The sequence below is a fragment of the Serinus canaria genome, chromosome 6 (genome assembly GCF_022539315.1).
Source record: "Serinus canaria isolate serCan28SL12 chromosome 6, serCan2020, whole genome shotgun sequence".
In the NCBI taxonomy this organism is placed as follows: Eukaryota; Metazoa; Chordata; class Aves; order Passeriformes; family Fringillidae; genus Serinus; species Serinus canaria.
In genome coordinates, this window is record NC_066320.1 from 12391144 (window position 1) to 12413310 (window position 22167).

The 22167-nt window shown below is 37.8% G+C and overlaps 1 protein-coding gene across 3 annotated transcripts in view; it reads left to right on the plus strand.

Annotated features, from left to right (window-relative positions):
• DLG5 (discs large MAGUK scaffold protein 5) overlaps positions 1 to 22167 on the plus strand; it is a 94142-nt gene that overhangs the window by 37675 nt on the left and 34300 nt on the right. For all 3 annotated transcript variants that reach the window (XM_030240976.2, XM_030240975.2, XM_050976220.1), the window contains exons 3-8: positions 6107 to 6272; positions 11570 to 11713; positions 13242 to 13425; positions 16673 to 16932; positions 17888 to 18200; positions 21924 to 22154. In XM_030240976.2, the coding sequence (XP_030096836.1) occupies positions 6107 to 6272; positions 11570 to 11713; positions 13242 to 13425; positions 16673 to 16932; positions 17888 to 18200; positions 21924 to 22154 (1298 nt within the window). The remainder of the gene's footprint in view (positions 1 to 6106; positions 6273 to 11569; positions 11714 to 13241; positions 13426 to 16672; positions 16933 to 17887; positions 18201 to 21923; positions 22155 to 22167) is intronic.

The following is a 22167-nucleotide window of genomic DNA, read 5'->3' on the forward strand; positions in this document are numbered from 1 at the left end:
TCCTTTCATGTTGTTGTGATTTCATTTTATTGCTTCATACTTTCTACAGCTGGATGTAACAAAGTAATTGTTTTCACTATTCACAGAAACGGTTCAGTTGCAGGTGTGGCTTATGATGCTCTTTTAGTCTAAAATAAACACACTCTGTCCTTGTCTGAAAGAGTTATTTATTTTCCCCGACAGCCTATAGTAGTCTCTCATTGTATTTCTTGCCTTTTTTTACTGACACAAAGTTCATTTGCTAAAGACCCCTCAAAAGTTAACACCAAGGAAAGTGACAATATTACCTTTGAAGGGCCATGAATGAGTAAGGTGAGGTACTAGGGACACTACCAGGACACCACATCATACTCCTTTTCTGTACAGCAGTAATTACCTTTGTTGTTCTGCCTCCTCACCCATCATTCTTTCTATTCAGAAGTAGTTTTCCTGTAATATTTGGTCTCAATGATTGGATTAAAACTCTTCATCTGTATTTGTTTCCTTTGTAGTAAACTACCCATTTAGTTTGCTGGAAACAAGACTTTCAACTTGGAAAGAAACACTTCCACTCACCTCAAGTAAACTTCACTCTCTGTTTTTACTGTTTGCAAATCATGTAACTGTGATTTTTCTAGGTGATTTTTAGTGTGCTTATTAATAAATATCTCCTCTTAAGTAATACGCATTATGAATAGCTTTAGTGTGTTATTGCTATGTTCTTTGGTGTCCATTTTCAGGCACCTGCAGTCTGATATTAGTCATGCACAAGGTTCTCTCAACTTCTTTCTCTTCCAAGGTACTTGAGTATACTCCATGGACATCATGCCATTTAAAAAAAAATCAACATAACAATGAAAAGGTTGACTTTACTCATTTATACTGATGCAGTCTTGAAGAAGGGACAGTGGGGTTTTTGTGGTGAGAGAACCACTAATAATAGACCTGACCACTTCATGGTATTTTGCTTGTTATAGTATCTTCTTAACATTCGGCAGCTCCATGTATGAATTTTTGAAGATTTGGTTAGTCTGCAGTTATTTGAATGGCAATAGTGTATGTGAATACCCATCTCCTGCACTCCAGACAGCCCCTCTGGAGCATGGTGTCTTTCACTGCTCCTTCAGACCCTTTATCAGTCTGTGCATTTAGGAAATCCTTTTGGTGACAGTGTTGGTTTTTTTTGGAGCTGTGAAGTTGATGTGGTGAGGCAGATCACAGCTCCTACAGGAGAAGATGAGAAGGATGGAGTGCTGAAGGAGTCTCATCCCCTTGGTTGTTGTGCAGCTGGTGACCATTGTGACTGTCCCCTTTAGGTTCAGTGTGGACACTTCAATGTGGGTTATATTTTCAGTACACAGTTTTAAGCCTGACAAAGGTGGGATTTGAGCCAGGGAACTCCTGTAAATTGAGGCCCAGAAACTCCAGCTGTACATGCCTTGGTCATGGTAACAGATTTTACTCTCACTTGTATTTCAGGTCAGCAAAATTCTGCAAGGACTTGTCAGACTGATGCTCTGCCTTTCCCCCACTGCCCCCGATCTCCTCTGCTGTTTTTTAGTGTTAGGTTGTAGATTTTTTTCATGTTGACCTTTCTAGAACCACTGTTCAGTTCTTTCTATAGTCCTAAACTTATTGAAGCTGAAAGTTTATTTTAGATGCTGCTGGCTTGGTTTAGGTTTTTGTATTCTGAATTAAAACAATATATTGAAATGTTATCCTTTTGTCCTTGCATGTTACATGACTGTCACTGCTTTCATAATCTATTAGGTTTTCTGTCTGTCAGATGAAGCTGTTTCTACAGTTCATTATTCTACCTTTCATTTTTCTTTGCTCAATGCTGCTTGTTTTTTTCTGAGGTTTTATTTACCTGCATGCAATTCTGTTCTTTGCTCTCTGCTATTCCATGATCACTTCAAAAGGTACATCTGAGGAAATGTATCTAAATGATAACTAGAATGTAATTTAGATTGCAACCCTTTTCTAGTGCTCATAAATTATTGAAGGAAAGTAAATATTTTAGAATGCAGTTTTCCTACATCAGGCATAAGTCTTTACTCTCGACACCTTCCCTAGCTTGGGGAGAAACCTCATTGATCGTGCTTTGCAACACATCTTGCAAGTATTTGTTAGTACTTTCTGTCATGATTTATGAGACCATGAAGAAATAATACCCTGAATATCTCTGTTCATTTTCTTTTTTATGAAAGAAAACAATGGAAAAGGCTTGACTGTACAATTAGTAGTCTCCTGTTTATTTTCAAGCAGGAAGGAGCACAAATTTATGAGTTTGAGGAAAATCATTGTAAAATTAAGGCATTCTGTTAGCTTGTGACAGATTGCCTTCTGAATTAGTTGAATCTGTTTTACAAGTTTATTTCTCAAAGTCCAAGGAGTTTATTATAACTCAATATATGTTAATATTATTTCTCAAAATTGGCTGTTTATGCATTGGTACCCATTTTCTTATCTCAACATACTTATTTGGCATTGTGGTAAGCTTTGGTCAGGTTAAGTTTTTCAGCCCTGTTTCTGTTAAAATGTTCTGTTATTCTTCAAAAAATATCTTACCCGTTCCCCACATATGAAGTTAACTTCTTAAACAGTAGTTTCTGTGTGGATGTTTTATCTCTTCAGTCATTGTTGATTAGAGTAATCATCAAGAGTTATATTCAGTACAGTGCTACAGTAATGGATCTTTGTGGTTATTGTCAAGTCCTGCATTTGGGCTATAATAGGGAAGATATAATTGCTCCAGATTCTGTTTTTAAGGCTTTTCTTTTATACAACCTGTGATGGAAATCCTGCAAAACCTCACTTTGGATAAAGTCAGTGCACACTCAAGACACAGACTGTACTGCCTTGTGGGTAAAGTGGGTTCTCTCCACAGCACCCATCCCGGCTGTCAGCTGCTCCAAGACTTGGTGAGTGCTGCTCACCTGGAGACTGGCCAGGGAGCGACTTCCAGGCAGTCGAGTCCTCAGCACCCAAGTGCAACTCGTGTCAGGAATGAGTTGTGAGGCTTATGGAAGCAGATGCATGAGTTAGACTTGGCAGGACATGCAGTAAATGTCTTTTCAGAAATCCAGGTTGTCTGAGAAAGGAGATGAGTTACTGAAAGGTGGCATAATTTGTATAATGGAGATTTAGCTTCAGGCTTTTGCATTTTAAGGTCCATGTGACGGGTTGAAGTACAAAAAGGAAGTACTTTCGTGTAAAATATGCAGTCAGATGGAAAAAGAATATGAAGCTGGAAGCACAGGTCACTTTCCTGTTGCTGCATCAAGATGTCAGATACAATAAAAGGATTTTAGCATTCAACTCTAAAAGCTTCTTTAAAAGAAACCAAGACTAGAATTTTTCTGGTGAAAAAGGATTTTACTGAATCGGTGTGCTTATTTTTTAAGCATTCAGAAATCTGATTTAAGCTTTATAAGACCTTTTGTACAACTATTGAAAATGGAAGCCTGTCAGGAAATTAAGAAGAGGTAAATTTTCTTTGAAGGATCAGAGTGGGAAGAACTGCATTATATTGATCTGTGTTTTTACAGTGCTTAAGAGGTGTATACATCTTGTGGCTGATATTTTGTGTCAGAAATATCATTGCATTAGAGATGAAAGTATCTGTTGATGTACTTGTAAAAATTGACAAGTTAATGAAAAATAACCCTTTTGGTACTAAGACAAATGGTTTCACAATTATGAAAAAAGCTTATTTCCTAAGGCTAATTAGCCCATCTTTATTTAAAGCAGACTTTTCTTTCTTGGCACAGTTTTGGGACTGTGCAAATGTTCTTGCCTGAAGAAGATTGTCACTTGGATGCTGATAAAGCTGTCAGGGGAGGCTGAGGAGCAGAGGTAGACCTCTGGCCTGCTTTTATTGTGCTTAAAGATCCCCATGGCAGCCGTTGGGTGCCTGCCTAGGTCTTGTGTAGCAGACATTGTCCATGGGACTGCTGCTGGGTTAGCAGTGATAGTAGTGATGGACATTGTTCCTCCAGTGCCCTTTCCTCCCTGGAAAGCACAGCAGCCTTCCTGATTCATTTCCTCCTTCCTCTTGACCTCTTGCATCCTGTTCATCTGTTTTGCTTGCAAACGGCCCCAGGATGACATAAGCTGTTGAACTTCTCTGTGAGGATGAGAAGGGGATTTTTTCCATGTTACACATCCTCTGATGTGTCAGCTCAAGTGAAATGATGTGCAGGTCGTTGCTGAATTTATCTAAGACCATACAGCTTCTCAGTACCTGAATTTGATTTGTCTGCCTTTACCTTTTAATTTGTTTATGAAATTCCTTTTTCATTGATGTGTCCAAACTCTTTCAAATGAATACATGTTCTGACGTTTTGTATCTACTTAGTTATTTCCTTCTTTTATTCTCTATATCCCCTGTATCATGTGTGTTATTACTGGTTTCTTGCCATAAAAATATGTAGAATATTTCTCATCTAAAAGAATGGATGACTTCACTTTGGAAGTGAGAAATCCTTAGTCCTTATGGATGAAGGGGCTTTGTCTGGATGCAGGATTGAAACAAAGTAGTAAGAAAAGCATCCTGCATTGAGAATTCTTCAGAGTGATGTGAGTTTGTCTTTTTCCAGAATGTACTTTCTTTCTGCTATTTTTTATTTCTTGAGTTTGCTATTAGTGTTTTTGCTTACATTATTAGGCAATAATTAAATTAAAAAGAACAGCCTGTGCTCATAAATTCTCATTACAGTAGTAGCTGGAAGGTGTAACAACAGGGATACTAATATTGTAAATGCTGTACATATGATTGTCCTGACACTGCAGTTATTTTGGTGTGGAAACTTCCAAGCACAGGTAGTCTTACTGAAAAGTTGGAGGGGGTTTTTATATTCTGCAATACCTTCATGAACTGGGTTTGGGGATAAAAAGCAGTCCTTGCAATTCATTAGCATTTGATCCAGTGAAATAATTTTGAGTTTCTTTCTTTGAAAAGCAAATGAGTGGAGAGCATTGTTTTTCTATTCTGTTGTTGCTTAATTAACTAAAAAAAGGCCTAATAAAGATACATCCTGCCAAGTTAATATGTATGTCAGCAACTTGTTTCAGTTGTATACTTTTGCAAACTATTTCTAAAATTTCTCTCTTGGGTAAAAAATAATCACCTGTATATGTTTAAGCCTTTAGCTTTCACATCTGTGACCTGTATCTTTTGAGTCTGCTCTCATGTGTCTGAGAGACACATGAGCAAAACTACATCTTCAACCTAATTTTAAATGACCAGAACTAAAATTAGAGTTGAATTACTTGTCAGCAGTTAGGAAGTGATATACCAGACTCACTTCTCTTGGGAAGGAAACAACCTTGTACTCTCACAGTTGTCTGAGAGGACAGTAGCCATCATTGTTCAGCTCTGATATTAGGAAAGCTGAGAATTAAAAAGTCCCACAAAACACTTTAAAGTATGACTTCCCCTTAGAGAAGTTTGATGTGTAGTCCAGTTGCAGTGAATGTAATGTGCTTGTGTTAGCCGCTGTTGGTAAATATGAAGCCCAGTTTTCATGATTTGTTGTTCAGTGAAATCTTTAACGTCCCATACTAGACTGAGAAATTGTGAACTATGAAAGCATAGAATTGCATTAAAAGTAAATGCTTTCTGTAGCCCATGGCAGAATGGTATTTCTGTGCTGCTAGAAAAAGAAAGAGGAGAAGAGCCCCTGTGCTGTAGCGGTTTCTTTGCTATCTCTGGAATAAGTTGATGTGGGTGAATTTTACTGGTTTGGGGGTTTTTTTTAAAGCATAGGGATTGTTCTTTATTTCAAGTAACTTGACTTCTGTCAGTATGTCAGTTTCTGAGGTCTGCAGTAGTTACTGCTAACTTGCTTTGCCTTTTAAGCTGCTTGAAGTTCCTTAGTAAGCAAGGAACCTACCCCTGCAAACTGAACTCACAACACAGGGCCTTTCTGCTTGCAAGGGATCTGACTGGAATTATTCTTCTTTCAACTCACTGATAAGAACTTATATGAATTGCTTCATTTTTGAACAGAATTCTGCAGACAGAAATACAGGATTTTTTTAGCATTAATATTCACTTTTTCAGTGAAGTTGTATTGTTCTTTTGAGGCATTTGCTCACTGCCAAGTATTTCTCTCTTCATCAGGTACGACTGGTAAAGCATCATCTCCACCACCCGTGATAGACACAAGACAAATGAGTGAGAAGCTGGAGACTATTTTATATCAGCTCCGTCAGGTGACTCGAGAGAGGGACGAGCTGCGCAAGCAACTTGCCCTTTCATCTCCTGGCTCAACCTTCGATGACTGCAGGTAAACAGGAAGGAAATGGAGCATTTTCATGTAGGCTTTAGTAGTGTTTTCAAGTGCCTTGACACCTGCTTTCTAGAAAGCATTAACTTGAATCATGATTCACAGAGGTTCTGGTTTGGGAAGGACCCTCAGGGATCATCGAGTCCAGCTCTTCAGTGAATGGCCCATACAGGACTCAACCAACAACCTTGGTGTTAACTCTGTACTCTGACCAGCTGAGCCAGTCTCAGTGGTTTTAATCATCTAATGCTTTAACTTGATGGCCTTACAAATTATGGAGCTTGCAATGTATACATGTTGCTTATAACCTATTTGCATCCTGGTGAAGTGGCTACATCCATGTTTCAGAGCTTCCTGTTGAGTGCCTATCCCACTTTGTCCAGCAATTTTTCTGTGGGACTGAGGGGAAAAGGTTTCATCTCTGTGTTGAAAAAAGGAAGCAAAGAAGTTGCTTAGGCTTCATGGGCTTTGTTGTAGGAAGAGAAAGAGGACAGTGGATGAAGTATTTGATGTTATGAAAACAAGAGTGAAGAAAGGGAAATAGCTCAGAATACTTGGCTGGAGAACAGAAATGAAGAGAGGAAAAAAATCTAAGCTATTCCTATATTTCTGCAAAGAGAGAGGTTTGGATTTCTGCTGAGTGGAGTAAGTGTTGTTTAGAAGATCAGCTTTCTGGTATACATGTGTTGGGGAACTTGTAGCAGAAATATGTTGAGAATAAGGAATTCTCCTCCACTGAACATGCTTTTTAAGTCATTTAACAGCCAGCAGGCTTGTCAAGCTCATTCTAATTTGGGGCCTGACATGTTATGAGGAAGACATAAGTATGAATTAATTATAAATAAAGGTTTTATTGGGCAGGCAATAGAATTAGTTTATTTTGAAGAGTTAAGGATCTGCTAATGTTTAAATGTGTCTGGGTACACTGAGCACTTTTTGCCTGTACATGTATAGAGCCTTAGAAAAAAAATTGCATGTCACTTAATCGGAAATCAGAGCAAAGAACAGATTTTCTGGGAGGTATTGCCATCACGTGTAACTTTTCTGTACTTTAATGTTGTTGTTGCTTGCTACTTAATCAGCTGTGTCTGTATGGGGTCAGGTGGTTAATTAGATTTTTTGTCTCTGGGTGAAGGTTAAGATTTGAACAAGTGAACTGGCATTGAGAGAATCTGGAGGTTTTATAAACTTGATAGCTTCTCATCTTAATGCCCCCTTCCTCCCTCCTTAAGTTCTGAGGGCTCCTTCAAGAGCATCATGTTCTTTGTAACCATCTCAAAGCATTGTGGGGATGGAAAAGGAAAAGATTGTCAAATGTCAAGATCTTCTGCTCAGCTTCCAGTTAGTTAAATAGAAGGATTTCTTCTTTGAAGTTACTAAAGCTTAGGCATAGAGGATTTTATAGCTCACAATAATCTTCTGCATAATCCAGGATGCTATTAATAAAGTTCTGATGAGCTGTCCTCTAGCCTGCCCTAGTTTTCTCTTTCTCAAATCAATCCTTTACTTTCAGTGTAGGATTTGTATTTTGTAGAAAACATGAACGTTTACAGCTTCCAGAACAACCCATCAAAGTAAACCTTGTATTTGGGCAGTCCCTGGACAGTACGTATTAGATGGAGAATGCTGGCTCCCAAACAATACAATATTTCAAAAGTGGAAAGTGAATAAAGACTATTATTGACATACGTTTTCTTCAGTGTAAAAGCAACTACTGCTCCCATCTGCATGCACATTTCTGTTTTTTGAAATCTTACTGGCATTTGTTTTACTTTTTGAATTATTCTTTCCTTTTATAACACTAATCTTCATCCCTCCAGTAGTCAAAGCCCAGACTTGGTAAACTGTTAATACTGAAGTGTGAAAGCTGAGAGATGATGATGTGGGTGGTGACTGACTACCCTGGCTCTGTGTGCTGCTATAACTATGGCTATACCAAACACAAGTGGTGCAGAGGCAGACCTTGGCACGTCACCTTGGATGCTTCACAATAGCTCACAGCACATTTGCAGTCTGGACTGTGCTGGCTGAGGAGGTTGCAAAACAGAGAGCTGTTTTCCAAAGCAAATGTTGACTAAGTCAAGAGCAGTGGCAGAGGTGCCACAGCAGTGGATTGTGATGTGCTGAATCAGATCAGCATGTGCCATCCTGCGGACAGGAGTAGGATTGCTCATGCTGTGCCTGTGGATTGACAGTGACTGTATGTGTGCAGGAGATTAGGTGAAGATTTGACCAAGTGATTTAGCATGCTCAAGTTGCACTTTATAGACTTAAACCTGCTCTTATTACTCTCATAATCATAACAGTAGAAGAGAACCACCACACAAATAAACTCCCAGAAAATTGTATTTCATGAGAGACTGTGTGTAAATGAGACTATGTCTATAATTGTTGTTCCAATTACAATAATAAATGATAACTCCTTAGAAGGTGTTAGGTAGGATTGCCCACAAAATTTGACCTATGGTTGGCTTTAGCTTTTATATGAGCATCAGATATATGTAAATGTCAGTCTCACTGTGGCCTTATTTTATGGCCAGAGTAATTCCACTATAGCATGAAGGATTGTTGAAATTCTTGTACAAATATCAGAAAAAACAGTTGGGCCTTTGACACTAGCATTTTAAATTTTGTTAATGTTTGAACAAGTGCTTCCAAAGTAGTAACTGATACTTTTCCTTTATTGAAATGGTAACTTCTAGTATTTTCTGGGGCATTTTAGCATAAAACTTTGGCGGTCTTGCTTAAACAAGAGTCAGCCACTACATGCAGTTGAATGGATTGTTGTCTTGCAACAGTTTTGATTTTTGACTTCTGACCAATATTCCTTCTTCTTATTCCTTTTTTTCTTGCTGAGACATAAAACATTGGAACAGCAGTATGGAACATATGGCCTAAGATATCCACGTGGTTTTCATTTCATGTATGTGAGGTAGAATGCAGAATGTTATCAGTGGCATTGTTGGTCCTTCCTCACTGTGTAGGTTGGCTAACTTGTGTAGTTACCTACATGGTCTCCATATGTTTATAGGTGGTTTGTTGGGTTTTTAATGTTAGTTGGTTGGTTTTGGTTGTGGATTTTTGTTTGTTTGTTTGGGTTTTTTTTAGAATAATGTCAGTGTTACTTCAGCAACACATGAAACACGCGTGATGGATGTTAGACTTGTAGAACAAGTTTCGCCTTAGCTTTCAGGCTGGCCTAATAGTTTAATATGAACAGCTGTTAATAGGTCACAGTAAGCTTCATGTCCCAGCTGAGAGTTAAACTGTACTCCAATTAATGCTGTCATTTAAGACTGATGGACAGATGGTGTCTACTTTCAATAATTTCACCCTGAGGTCTAATTTAAATCAATAACTTGGGTTTTAATGATTCTGTCAATGGTGTAGACATTTCAAATCAAGTTTAAGTTATGCTAACTAAGTCTATATTTTAAAAGAATAACCCAACCTTTCACTCGTTTCGGTGATATCTGTAATACTGTCTGAGTAACATACTGCTTTTGATGCCCATCAAGAATGAATTTAAAAATACCATAAAAGACACCCCTGTAGGCAAGACTTGATCATTTGATTGCTTTATGTGATTTTGGATTTTAATTGTTGGTAAAGTTTATTAATCAAGGAAGGAGTTTTTGTTTTGTTTTTCCCCAGAAGCTCTTCTCTAGAGAAAGGAGAAAAGGAAGAATTACAGCTGAAGGCCTCACTATTCAGCAACCCATATGCAACTGCGTTGCCAAAAAGTACCTTATATCATACACATACCCCCAGAAAATCTGTGAACCAGATGTGGCTGGCATTTCTTTAAGTTTCGTTTTTTGATTATTATTTTTTTAACGGCTGTTACCACTTCAGTAGTGCTAAACCATTTTCATTTTGATTCAATTGCCAGCTGCATTTCAGTTCCAGAATCCATGTTGCTGTTTTTTGTATGAGGCAAAGAAAATTCCGATTGCTTTTCAGGCTGTGCTTACAGAGAAGCCAGTTTGAGGAGTTAGAGGTTTGAGGGAGGAAGAGTGATCTGTGCAGCAATGGAGCAAATCTGATATAAGAAGCATAGTTGAATTAGAAAGCAGTTGTTTTCTTTTGGAAGGATTAGTTTCCTCTTTTGATAGTTTGCTTGTTTTTTGTTTTTTTTCTCATTGCCTGCGGGGTTATAAGAGACTCAGGAGATGATATAGGGACAGATGTCAGCAGCTTCATTTTGAAACTAGAAAATTCAATAGTGCGAAAAATCCTGTGACTGTACAGAGGAGGAACAATTCAATTCAGGATTTCTTAGAAGCTTAGTGCTACAAAGCAAGAATATATAATCCTGCTAATTTAGTTTCTAGCATAATATACAAATCTAGTTAATTCTAATTTACAAAAAAAGGTATCATGTTCAAGTACCATACATTGTAGACATAATCTATGCTGTCAGTTGCTTGACCATGTAGATTGTTTTAGAGAATTGCTCTCCCAATCATCCAAAAGAAATTTGAGTAAAAAAACTTATTTTGATGGATTTTGGCATTTATTTTGAAAAATGCTTGTTGGAGATTATATTGTGTTGGAGATTTCTAATAACCCAAATTCTGTTCAAATAATTATCTTATAGAAATGTGATGTAGACTCTGACATGTTTTCCCATTATTTATAGTAGCTTAAAATACTATGATAGCACACAAACAAGTGTGTAATTCAGCACAATGACTTGGTCAAACAGGTCAAACTGCCAGCACAGATGTGTATTTTTGATATTTCATTGGAAGTCTTTGTCTCAAGTCTAACTGTCCTTCCTAGGGAGTTAAAGACAAGGTCCTCTAGCTGCTGCTTTTGAGAAGCTTTGCTTAGCCCAGTTCTCCATTCACAGCTGACATTGGCAGCCTCTTCCAGCCCTGCCCTCACTGCAGATCTGGGCTTTGTCACTGCCACTTGAATGTGGTGGCCCAGGAAAGCCAAGTGTGCTGTGATGGACTCATTCTTGTATCAGTGGAAGTTCCGTTCTGTGCTAGTGTTGCTGCTCAGAAGAGAGGGACATGCAGGTTCAGTATTTTTGGCCATGTTAGTAATAATTAGACAGAATCATCCCATTATGAGATGTTACATCACAATATAAAATTATTATAAGTTCAAGTCAGTGACTTTTTCTTAGTGGCTGCAGCTTAAAGGGAACTGGTCAGTGTTAAATTAGTGCATATTATAGCCTAAGTATCAACAGTTATGTGATAGCATTTCTAATGGATAATAATTTCCCAGGCTTTCCATTCATTTAAGTACCTGATGTTTGACCCCATATTTTTTTTCTGTGCTAGGCCTAGTCCAAAACCAAATCATGATTATGAAAGGCTGAAGATTCAGTGTATGAAGGCTATGTCAGACCTACAGTCTCTGCAGAACCAGCACACCAAGACACTGAAAAGGTGTGAAGAAGCAGCAAAAGAGGCAGATTTTTATCAGTAAGTATTAGTACAGCTGTACAAGGTAAGAGTTTACCAGTCTGTCCTAGATCAAATAGTATTAGAACGTGGTAATCAAGTAATTTTTTAATGCTGTTTTTCCACTTAAATTGCAAGATGGATGTTTGCATCAGATAAAACATTCAGATAAATCATTTCCGTTTGAAATGATCAAGTATGGACTGCCTGTTTGACTTCTAGGAATTTGAGATACAAATCCCCAGTGTGTTAATGGGATCAAAAATGAATGCCTAATTACTGACTTGAAGTTGCAATCTAACAGTTTTACTGCCAGTTTTTTTTTTGCTCTCGGCTAGAGAGCAGAATATAATCCAAGAGAATGGAATTTCTTACTCTCTTTTAATAGATCGTGATAGGTCTTCTGATGATCTGTGTAAGTTTTAACACAGGTTTAATTCAACTGTCATTTTCTCCTGCAGCAGTTGTTAAAACCCTGCCTTTTTTAAAAAAAAGTTTGCCTTCTAAAGACATTCTCATTTGCATTGAAATCTGAATGACAGCAGATTAGTAATCTGCTTACCAAGATTACATATGCTTGATTGTGGGAATATAATTTGTGAAAATATCTTTTTTTTTTTTTAAACAGGTTGTTCTAATTTTAAGAAAACTTTTTTAATGCTTTGGTCATTCTGTGCAGGGGACATTGGTGTTTTACTTCATAAGGAAGAAATGCAACATATCTTAAAACACAAATTTTAGTATATAAATACATATTTAAGTATTTACCAGCAAGTATGATAGTTTAAGTAGAATTGTTCTGTTTCAACAATAGAAATACGTTTCAGTATCCAAAACTTAATTTTTGATCTGTAGTAGTAAAATACCTTCAGTTGATTTATCTGCTCTTTTTCAGCATTGGTTTAATCTAATTTTGGGCTTATAGCTTGAATTTTAATCTGAATGATAGGCTTCTAATGTGGCTCTTAGTTGTTTAAGTGCGAGTGTATTTTTTTTCATCATTATAGGTGGCATCACGAACTTTGGAGGAAATTTTTATCTTGAGTGTAGTTGAAACATACATATTGTGGTTTTCTTGGTTGTGGAGTTTTTTTGATAGTTTGGTAGTTTTTTTCATTTTTAAAACAGTAGTACACAAGGAGATTTTTGTCATTTTCGTCCGTGTTTTGCTTAGCTGCTGCTCAGCTGAGGAGCTCAAGACAAAGTGGAAATGATTGGTGGGATAGTGGCTGTTATCTCAAGAATCATCATAATATGCTGTTTGTGTTTGTCTGCCTGCTTTTAATGGCTATGAAATGGCATTGACAGGTGGCGTAAATCCATCGTCTCTTCTGATGAAGGGTGCTGTGCATGTCTGTGTATTTTTTTTTTCACACTTAAGCCCCTCTTGGTTTCTGGTTTTGTTCTTTTTCCTGGTGCTTGGAATACACAAAGAACTGAGTTAGTTTGACCTGCTTTCTTGGTAGGAAACTCATGCTTGTAATTAATTACTCCAGGACTTTGTCCTTGCAAGTTGGCCTCTAAGAGCGTTTTCTGTGTGCCCTGACAGCACGCTGCACAGTCGGCTGTTGAGCGACCAGTCCCAGCTGAAGGAGGACATGGATACCCTGAAGAGGAAGAACACACAGCTGGTGAGGGAACACAACCACCTGCAGCAGTCCTGTGAGGAGATGAAGAGGCTGCACGATGAGGATCAGAAGGAGATAACAGACCTGCGCAGCCAGCAGCAGCAGGTGAGCCACGACCTGGAGTGCATGTGCTGGAAGAGATCCTGGCTTCCTTCCATAGGGAAGTGGGAATGTGCAGCATTGCTGCCTTTAGTGTCTTACAAAGGTTCCAAACAGCCTCCTTGCCTTGTACAGTATTGGGGAGACAATGACATCTTGTTTGCTAATTGCTAGCTGGAAAAAAAAGGAGTATTTGAATGCAGAGATGAAAAAGTGTACGTGAAGATGGTATTTGCATGATATTTCTTTGAAATGGGTAGAAAGGCATCAGAAATCTAACTTGAAGTTGCAAAGTGATTAAAAAGATGACTAAGGTATTTCCTAAGGTATTTTTATGGGACAGGGTTTACTTTAAACTTGCATGCAATGTTTGTTGTTGATTTTTTGGGAAGAATCACAAAAGGTTGATTTCATGTTTTTGAACTTGAAACAAAAAGAGATAAAATTTTCAGGACTGGAAGAGTTGGACATTTCAGAACTTTGTATCACAGGTTGTCTCCAGGTCATTGTTCCGAAAATTTAGAAAAGAGTAATGCTAAGGAGCAACTGGTTGTATCAGGTCCACTGTTCACCTAGGAAACAGTCTGTTCATTTAGTTAGAGTTGTTACAGTAGCATGTAGAATGGTTAAACAGAGTATCTGGGTTCAGCGTGTGTAGGCTGATTCACAGGGCAAACTTGCAAGTCAAACATTAGGCTTCACAAGCAAAATCTATGCAAGCCAAAATAATTATTTGCTAGGGCAGGAGGGGCAAAGGTCAAAGCAAGCTGGATGTGCTGAATGGTACTTTAGGAGGTGCTTGAAGATAGTGCAAAGAGGAGTAAAGATTGGTTCTTTCTTTTTATCCATTTTTCTAACACTGTCTTGTGAGTTCTGGTGTGAAACTGTTTAGTGGCTTGGTTCAGAAGATAGCAGAAATTATTTGCTGTGTCAGCCTGGGCAAATAGCATAATTAGTCTCTGCCTCAGTTTCCCAGTCTGCAAGGCAAGGATGCAAAACCTCCGAGAAAAGGCTGTTCTCTTTTGCCATTCTGTCCTGAAGCTTGGAATTATCTGGAAGCACAGAAGGAGGCTGATGTATCATTGTCAGGATTGATTTAAAGAAATCCAGTCTTATGTCAACATCATGATTAAACCTTTAAAGAAAATGATGTATGTGACTCTTAGTGGGAAAATGGTCTAACTCCATTTCTCAGCTTGTCAGAGTGATTCATGGTGTCTTGAAGGGGTGCCAAAAGTCTTATCTTGTCCCTGTAACTTCTCATATGAATTAGTCTAGCTCTCTGTTGATCCCTCTGATGCGTTGTTTCATTGTCAGGCCATAACAAAATACATCTTGGTGGCCTCAGAGAGCACAAGCTTTTGATCAAATTACTCTTTGTGTGGGATTGTCATGGATTTGCTGTGTAGCAGCTGACCAGCTTAAGTTTCTGCTGCTCACATATGAAGTTTCATGTTGCTATGGCTGTGTTCCTTGGGCCAGCTGGGACTATTTACTTTCTTTCATTGGGATTTTGAATGGGAGATGTTTATTGCACTGGTGCAGCCATCTTCCTCTGGCAGGTCTCTGTAAGCAAATTTATGCTGAATTCTGTCAAATTTCTTGTGTATTAATTCTTCTTTAATTATTTAGTGTGTTTTCAACATAAATGCATTCCATATATGCTTTAGACAGTGAAAAGTGGTTTGTTTGAATTCCTAAATAATTTGTTCTCAAAACTGTTCTTAAACTCATTTGGGAAGTAGTCTTCAGGAAAATGGCTTTCTTGAGTGGGTTTAAATCCAGGTATTTGCATTTTACCTATGCCTACAGTTTACTGTGTGTTCAGCTTATCTGAAATGGTTCACTGAAGCACGCTGCCTAATCATATGCCCATCTCTGTGCAGGCTGTGCTGCTGAATCCATTGAGGATTTGGATAGGTATGGAAATAGCCCAAGTGCAGTCTTGTTCCAGGCCCATTTTTGTATATCCTGGTTAATTAAAGAAGACCAGTGTCAGGCTGCAGAACTTTTGTCTCTGTTCTGTTTTCTTGCCTGTGAAGCCCAGTGGTTTATTAACAGTGACAGCTGTTAGCCTTTACCTCAGGGCAGTGAAGAGTGGGCAGCCTCTTGCTCTCCCCTTCCCTTCTGGTCTGCAGGCATCCAGGTTCCTCCGTGTTCAGGAACTGGTCCTTACTCAAATAGAAGACACAAAAGATGAGGAGCCACTTAGCGCAGGTTAGCTGCTGCATGTTGGGTTTCAAAGCTTTACAGTGCTCAAATTTTCTTCTGTCTTCCTTCTAGTTCTTTAATACTTTTTTATTTTCAGATAGTTAGGGACATACCTCTGCAGGCTAATGTTAGTATTATGTAATTCCTGGCACCTCTCTATTTGAGCATTCCTGTTTCTTCCCACTGGTCCATCAGGGCCAGATTTCAATTTGAAAGACAAAACCAGAAAAAAGGAGAAGAAAAAAAACCAACAACAACAACCAAAAAAAGGCTTACTGCTTTATTTCAGGCATATTTTTTGCCTTTTGAGAATAAACAATGAGTAGATTTGCTGACATTCATTAGGACTTTCTTATGTGGTTGCTGGTCATGTATCATCAGTGTTGCAATTTTTACAGCAAGATTCCTGCGTTGATGTAAATTAATTTAAAACTAAGATTCAGGTCAGGCTTTATTCATGTTTAAATGGATTTTTCTCTTCCTGTTCATCTTTTATGTATGCTTTTTGAAACACAAATCTCTGTGGGAAATTCTCAGATGAAATATTGTATGAATAATAAAATAACATGCCCGAGTGTATAACATATTTTGGGTAGATTTTATTTTCATTACACTTTTAATTATTTAATTCATTCAGAGGGTACAGGCAGCCTATCATGAATGCCACCTGGTGGGCATCTCCTAAATTACCACTATGATCTTGGTGATCAAGTAGTGATTGCCTCTTGTTAAAACTACAAGTACTTCAAAAATAACATGGGTTTAATAGGTGTTCATAACTGTTGCCATAAGAGAGATATTTTCATACACTTGTGCTCTTGTGATAAAGCAGACTTTTAACTCAACAGAAAGCAGATGTAATAATGCTTAGAGTGGCACTTAAAAGAAGCTCAGTCTTTCCTTAGTCATTAAAAAAAATATTACTGAAATTGGTCTATACATTTTTGTTCTAGTTTTGTTTCTTATGTACATATTTTAAATCAAATTTCTTGAACTGATTAACAGTAAAGGTTATTGATAGAGTTGCTGGCATTTTTTTAAGGTTATGAAGCAAAATGGGTCATCAGAGATACTAAATAAACTTTACGATACGGCCATGGACAAGCTGGAGGGAGTGAAGAAGGACTACGACGCCCTGAGGAAACGGTACAACGAGAAGATCGCGAGCCACAACACGGATCTGAGCCGCCTGGAACAGGCTGAGGAGGAGAACAGACGTCTGCAGAAACAGATTGACATGCTCATGAAGCAAAGGGACGCAGCAATTCATTTCCAGCAGCAATATTCATCCTCTCTTAGGAGGTATAACTGAATTTTCATACCTTTGACTTACCAGTGCTAATGTTGCATCTTACTTCCCTTGTGTTAGAATCACAAATGCCATTCTAATCTTTTTTTCTAAAATTTTCCTCTAGTGTATGTAATCTTGCTGTAATGACTATGCATGTGTACTTATATAAAATTTTCTGGAAGGTTCTCGAATGTGTGATGGAGATAGTAATTTGGAGAAATGGTGGAGAAATTTTGTTTTGAATTTTGTGGCAAGCCTGTGTGTATATCTCCTTATTTAAATACTAAAACCAAATCAGTAAGGGAATATAATTTCTACAGGTGTTTTGCAAGTGAAAATCATCTCAAGCCTAAGTTAACTTTTCATGGTATTAGAGTTGCAGTCTGTGGGGGACTGTGAGACAGGGCTTTGGGTAGGCAGCAGAGGTCTCTGGCTTCAGGTGTTTGGGAGTCTTGCTTCACTGAGAAGGTGCTGCTATGAGCAGCACACATGTTAAAATAGAAGGGCACAGACACTCATAGCACACTTTCTCCCCTCTTTGCTCCTTGATACCAAGCCTACATAGTTAACCACATGGGGTAGGAAGGATCAGCACACACAAGGACTGCCGAGAGCATCCGTGGGTGTGTTAAGAATGGTTTCATTGACTGTTAAGGGGTGATACACAACTCCCACAGACCAAAGTCTGTGGGAGTTGTGTATCACCCCTTAAAAAATGGTTTTCTCCACATTCATAAATGGTTCCTTTTAATTGTTATGGTTCAGTCCTTAAAGAGGTTCTGTAATATTCCTTAAGGTTCACTAACATTCCTAAAGCAGTGGTTATTTTGCAGCACAGAAAATGCATTTTCGAACAAGTCCTCTGTGGTTATGTTTTATCCATGGATACATGTGGTTACCCAGCCAAATCCTTAATGTATGAACATGAGTAACAAGTTTCTTACTGGTGTTTCCGCTTGTTTTCAGGTTTGAATCAGTACAGCAGGAACTAAGCAACGCCACAGCACAGAACAAAGAGTTGCAGAGAGAGATGGAGCGATTACAGTCAGAGGTGACAAGGTTCAAAACAATGCAGCTGAAGGCAGCCAAGGATGCAGAAAAATACAAGGAAGAGAGGGATTCGGTTTTCAATGAGTACCGCCTCATAATGAGTGAGAGAGATCAAGTAATCAAAGAGGTAGATAAGCTGCAAACAGAACTGGAGCTTGCAGAGTCCAAGCTGAAGAACACTTCTTCTGAGAAGCGAGTGGCCAGTGAAGAGATGGAAGCTCTGAGACAGGTATAAGATATTGTTTTAGTGGGAAAGGGAAATGAGTGTATGCTGTTGATGCTGGAATCAGGAATGTATAACTGATTAATGGAAAGTAGGAATCCACTGCAAAGAGGAAATTGTGTGATCTTTTCCTATACCAGTCCGTTTTACTGTCAATTTCCATGTTTGAACAGAGTACCTGCCAGTTGAAATTTGCTATGCACTTGACTTAATTTTGTCCTGCATATTATAAATTCTTTCCTTTCCTGTGTTAGTCTTTTATATCTTAAGTAATGCTATATAATAATATAGCTCTAAATATCCATTATTTTAAACTTTTAACCTCTACAGGAACCACTGGATGCTATTGACTGTGGCTTAAGACAGTACATGATTGAGTCATCTCAAATACTTATGCAAAGCCTGTGCTGACGTGCATGTTCTTACTCATTTGCTCTTCTACCGCCTCTGAGTTAAAGGGGATATTTTGAGGATTTCTTCTTTAGAATTTAGGCATGCCTTTAAGTGTGTAAAACCAGAACTTTCCAATATGTTCTTGAAATGCTTATATCACAGCCATGTCAGAATGAAGCTGTTATGATTTGTAGAACACAGTTTACTGCTCTGTTTGATTTCTGCTGACATGCATTCACTTTACTATTTGGTTTACAAATACTTAATTCAGCATGAAATAGATACAAGCAAATGTATTCCATTGCCTATAAATCTTATTTTACTCTTTTCACAGCATTACATCTGAACAAAATATTCTTTAAAAAAAATTAAAGTGGGGCTTTCTTTTAAATAAATAACACGATTTTTTGAGGAACATAATTGAACTGTGACATGTAGCATCAGAGCTCCTAAGTATGACTAAATTCTGGTTTTACAAAGTCATATTTTCCAGCCCTGCATATTTGTCAGCTCAGTAATTCAGCTCCTCAGTGAGTGAGGTTTTAATATGTTTCATACCTCTTCTACTTTCATCAAAGCATTTAAGCCAATCAAAACATCTATTGATTTCAGTGGGATCAGGGTAGGTTAGGGATACTTGTGGAAATCGCCACAATTAGTTGTTCTGTTCCAATTAGTTATATCTGTCATTGTGGCACTATGAGTAATTTGCCAAAGTGCCTTAAGGGATAGGGAATTAAAATTTTAAATACATTGACTTAAAGGGGTGTTTGAACAAGAATCAGCAAGATCCTAGGACTGTGGAGCATGGTGCTGGCAAGGCAGACACGTGCTTTTTTTCCCTCCCAGAACTGGCCCTTCAGAAATCAGAAATAACTGCTACTGTAATATTCTGAAAGGTGTAAAATAGCCATACTTGAGTTGTCTTTTTGTTTAAATTTTTCTTTCCTGTAGCTATGACTCTTCTCTGGAAAATGTTTGAAATATTAAAATCAATCAATGCATCGATTAAATTAAAATAGTATCCTGAAATATGTCCCCTGTATAAGTGGGCTTACCCTCTCAGTGCATCGTTGTTCTGGTGCTCTTTGAAAAGGCAACTTAGTGGTTTTCACTTTTCTTGTGATATATGGCACTTCTAAGTGCTCTGTAATATAGGGCTCATTGATTGTTTAAAACAGCACAGGGACTCATTTAGATAATTTTAAATGTAGTTTCTTCCCTGAAGTTTGAGTTTTCTAGTGCATCTTTGGTGTCCTAGAGAAATTGTAAAGCAGCTGAAATGGAGAAGAGGTTGATCTTTTTTTTTTTTTCAAGCATTATATCTGAGCAGCTACTGCTGAGGTTACACAGTTAAATTCCAAGTTAGACATGTAAGTTTTTATTAGTCACACATGCCCAAACTTACTGGTTTAATAGACATCTAAAATGTACTAATTTAGTATTTAGTAAATTATAGAAGAAATCTCATTATTTTTCGGGTCTCATGAACTCAATCACAGCCAGGGACTGTATGTTAGAGATTTCCCCCTCTCTTTTCTCCAGTGGTGTTTTTTTGTTTAGCATAATCTTTTACTCTGGCAAATACTTAGAATGCTATGTTTCATTTCAGTGATAGTTGGTTTTCCCCTCAGTTTAACAGATCTGTTATAGTTTGTCCTTATGTTATATTCAGATGTGAGAACTTCCATAAAACATAAAAATAATTCACAAATTCAGAATCATTCAACTCAAACTGCTCTACTGTTATCAAACAGAAGCTGTTCTAGTCAGTGCCAAATGGTGCATTCCCCTGTGCTGTGTAGTGATAATTTTGTGCAAATGTCCTGGAAAAAGACAGAGGTGAAATTTTACCACTGATCACCAGAGGCAATGGCTGCTCCTATTCAGATGGTTTACATTGAGCATGCTGAATTCAACTGTGGTAGTGTGTATTTTTTCCAAACACTTTAAAGGGCTGTAAATTCTTGTTTGGTGAAGGTCTTGCTGAGAGCTTTCCCTCAGCCTTGGTGACTTTCATCTCAGCTGCTTGTGGAAAAAGACTTAATATTATTGTGTAAGTTTTATACACACATTTGAATACACATTTTATACAATCTGTAGTAAAACTGTGCAAAATGCTGGTTTCAGTACTAAAACTAGCCTGCAACAGCAGACAGTCAAGGGATTTTTCTCTCTTCAGAGTTACTGAGCAAGGAAGGTCGTACTGGTGTTGAAAGCACTTGAGCATTATGTTGGTAATTGAGATTCACCTGCAGAGTGAGTCATTAATTCAGTGCTCATCTGCTACTCTACAGCAGAAATGGCACTCATAATGTCATTGTTAAAAGTCTGACTAGCCTTATTTAGATGCACATCTCAAAAACATTTGTGTTAGTACAGCAAAATGCAATTGTCAACTATGCTTTAAATATTCAGTTTTATTTTTTGCAAACTGTAGAAGTAAATAAAATGAAAATCTGTTTATGACATGATATCTTTTAATCCTTTAGCACTATAACTGTTTCTTTCTTTTGCTTTTGAGATGCCAGTTGTCTCTGGTGAACTTTTAGCAATCAAAATGCCAGTAGTTCCCAGCTAGGAGTGCCTATGTGTAAGAGGACTTCTTTGTCGCCATTGACTGAATACTTCTAGAGACCTGAGCCATCTGAAAATGTAGTGGCATGAAATTGGATTGTTTCAATGAACCATTCTTCTAATGGGAAGTCTAAGTTAAATAATTTTAGAAGGGTAGATGTTATTCTAGAATGGTTCTACATTTGCCTTATCTTTTTTCTTACAATGCAGTTGAATTCCACACTTAAGATGTGCTGTCATTCCACTTTATAGAATATTGTAGTTTTATCTTCAGCCTTCTGTAACACATTGCTATCTTAATGGCATATAACTTGAAGGTTCCATGAAAATTTATAGAGAAGCTGTAAGATGGTTATGTAGCTAAGTTGTCCAAATTATTTCAGTCCTGTAAAACTGAAGGAGTTGTTTAAAAATATTGGTAATATCTTCTTTCCCTTTGATATATCAAAGTTTTTTTTAAAAACACCAAGTCTGTCTGGTTTATAACCTTTTCTCATTAAGGTTCCCCAAAGCCATCAGAGCTCCCAGAATCTTGCTTACTTTTAACAAAGCACTGTGCTCATGTGTGTGATATTTTTAATACCACATTTAATATTCTTTGCTAGTACTTACTTGTATGTAATGTGATCTGCCCCCATTTTTCAGAACATTAGTAGTAAACTCTCTAGCCTTTCAAGGTGTCATGACATGTATTCAGTTGGAAATATGAACTAATTCCTTCTGAACTTAACCTACTGCAAACAATGGATCTTGTTTTAGGAGCTAAACTCTGCTCTAGTGGAAAGAGATCGAGCGATTTGTGAGAGGAATGAGTTACTGGAAAAATACTGTCATGAAGTGAAGGACAAAGCTGAGGCCCAGAAGGAACTTGATCAAGCTTGCAAGGATATAGAGACAGTGAAGGAAGAAAGAGATGTTGCCAGGAAAGAGAGAACAGAAGCTATCATCCAGAGAGACCATCTGCTAAGGGAATATTATCAAGCCCGTCAGGTATTGCAAGTGA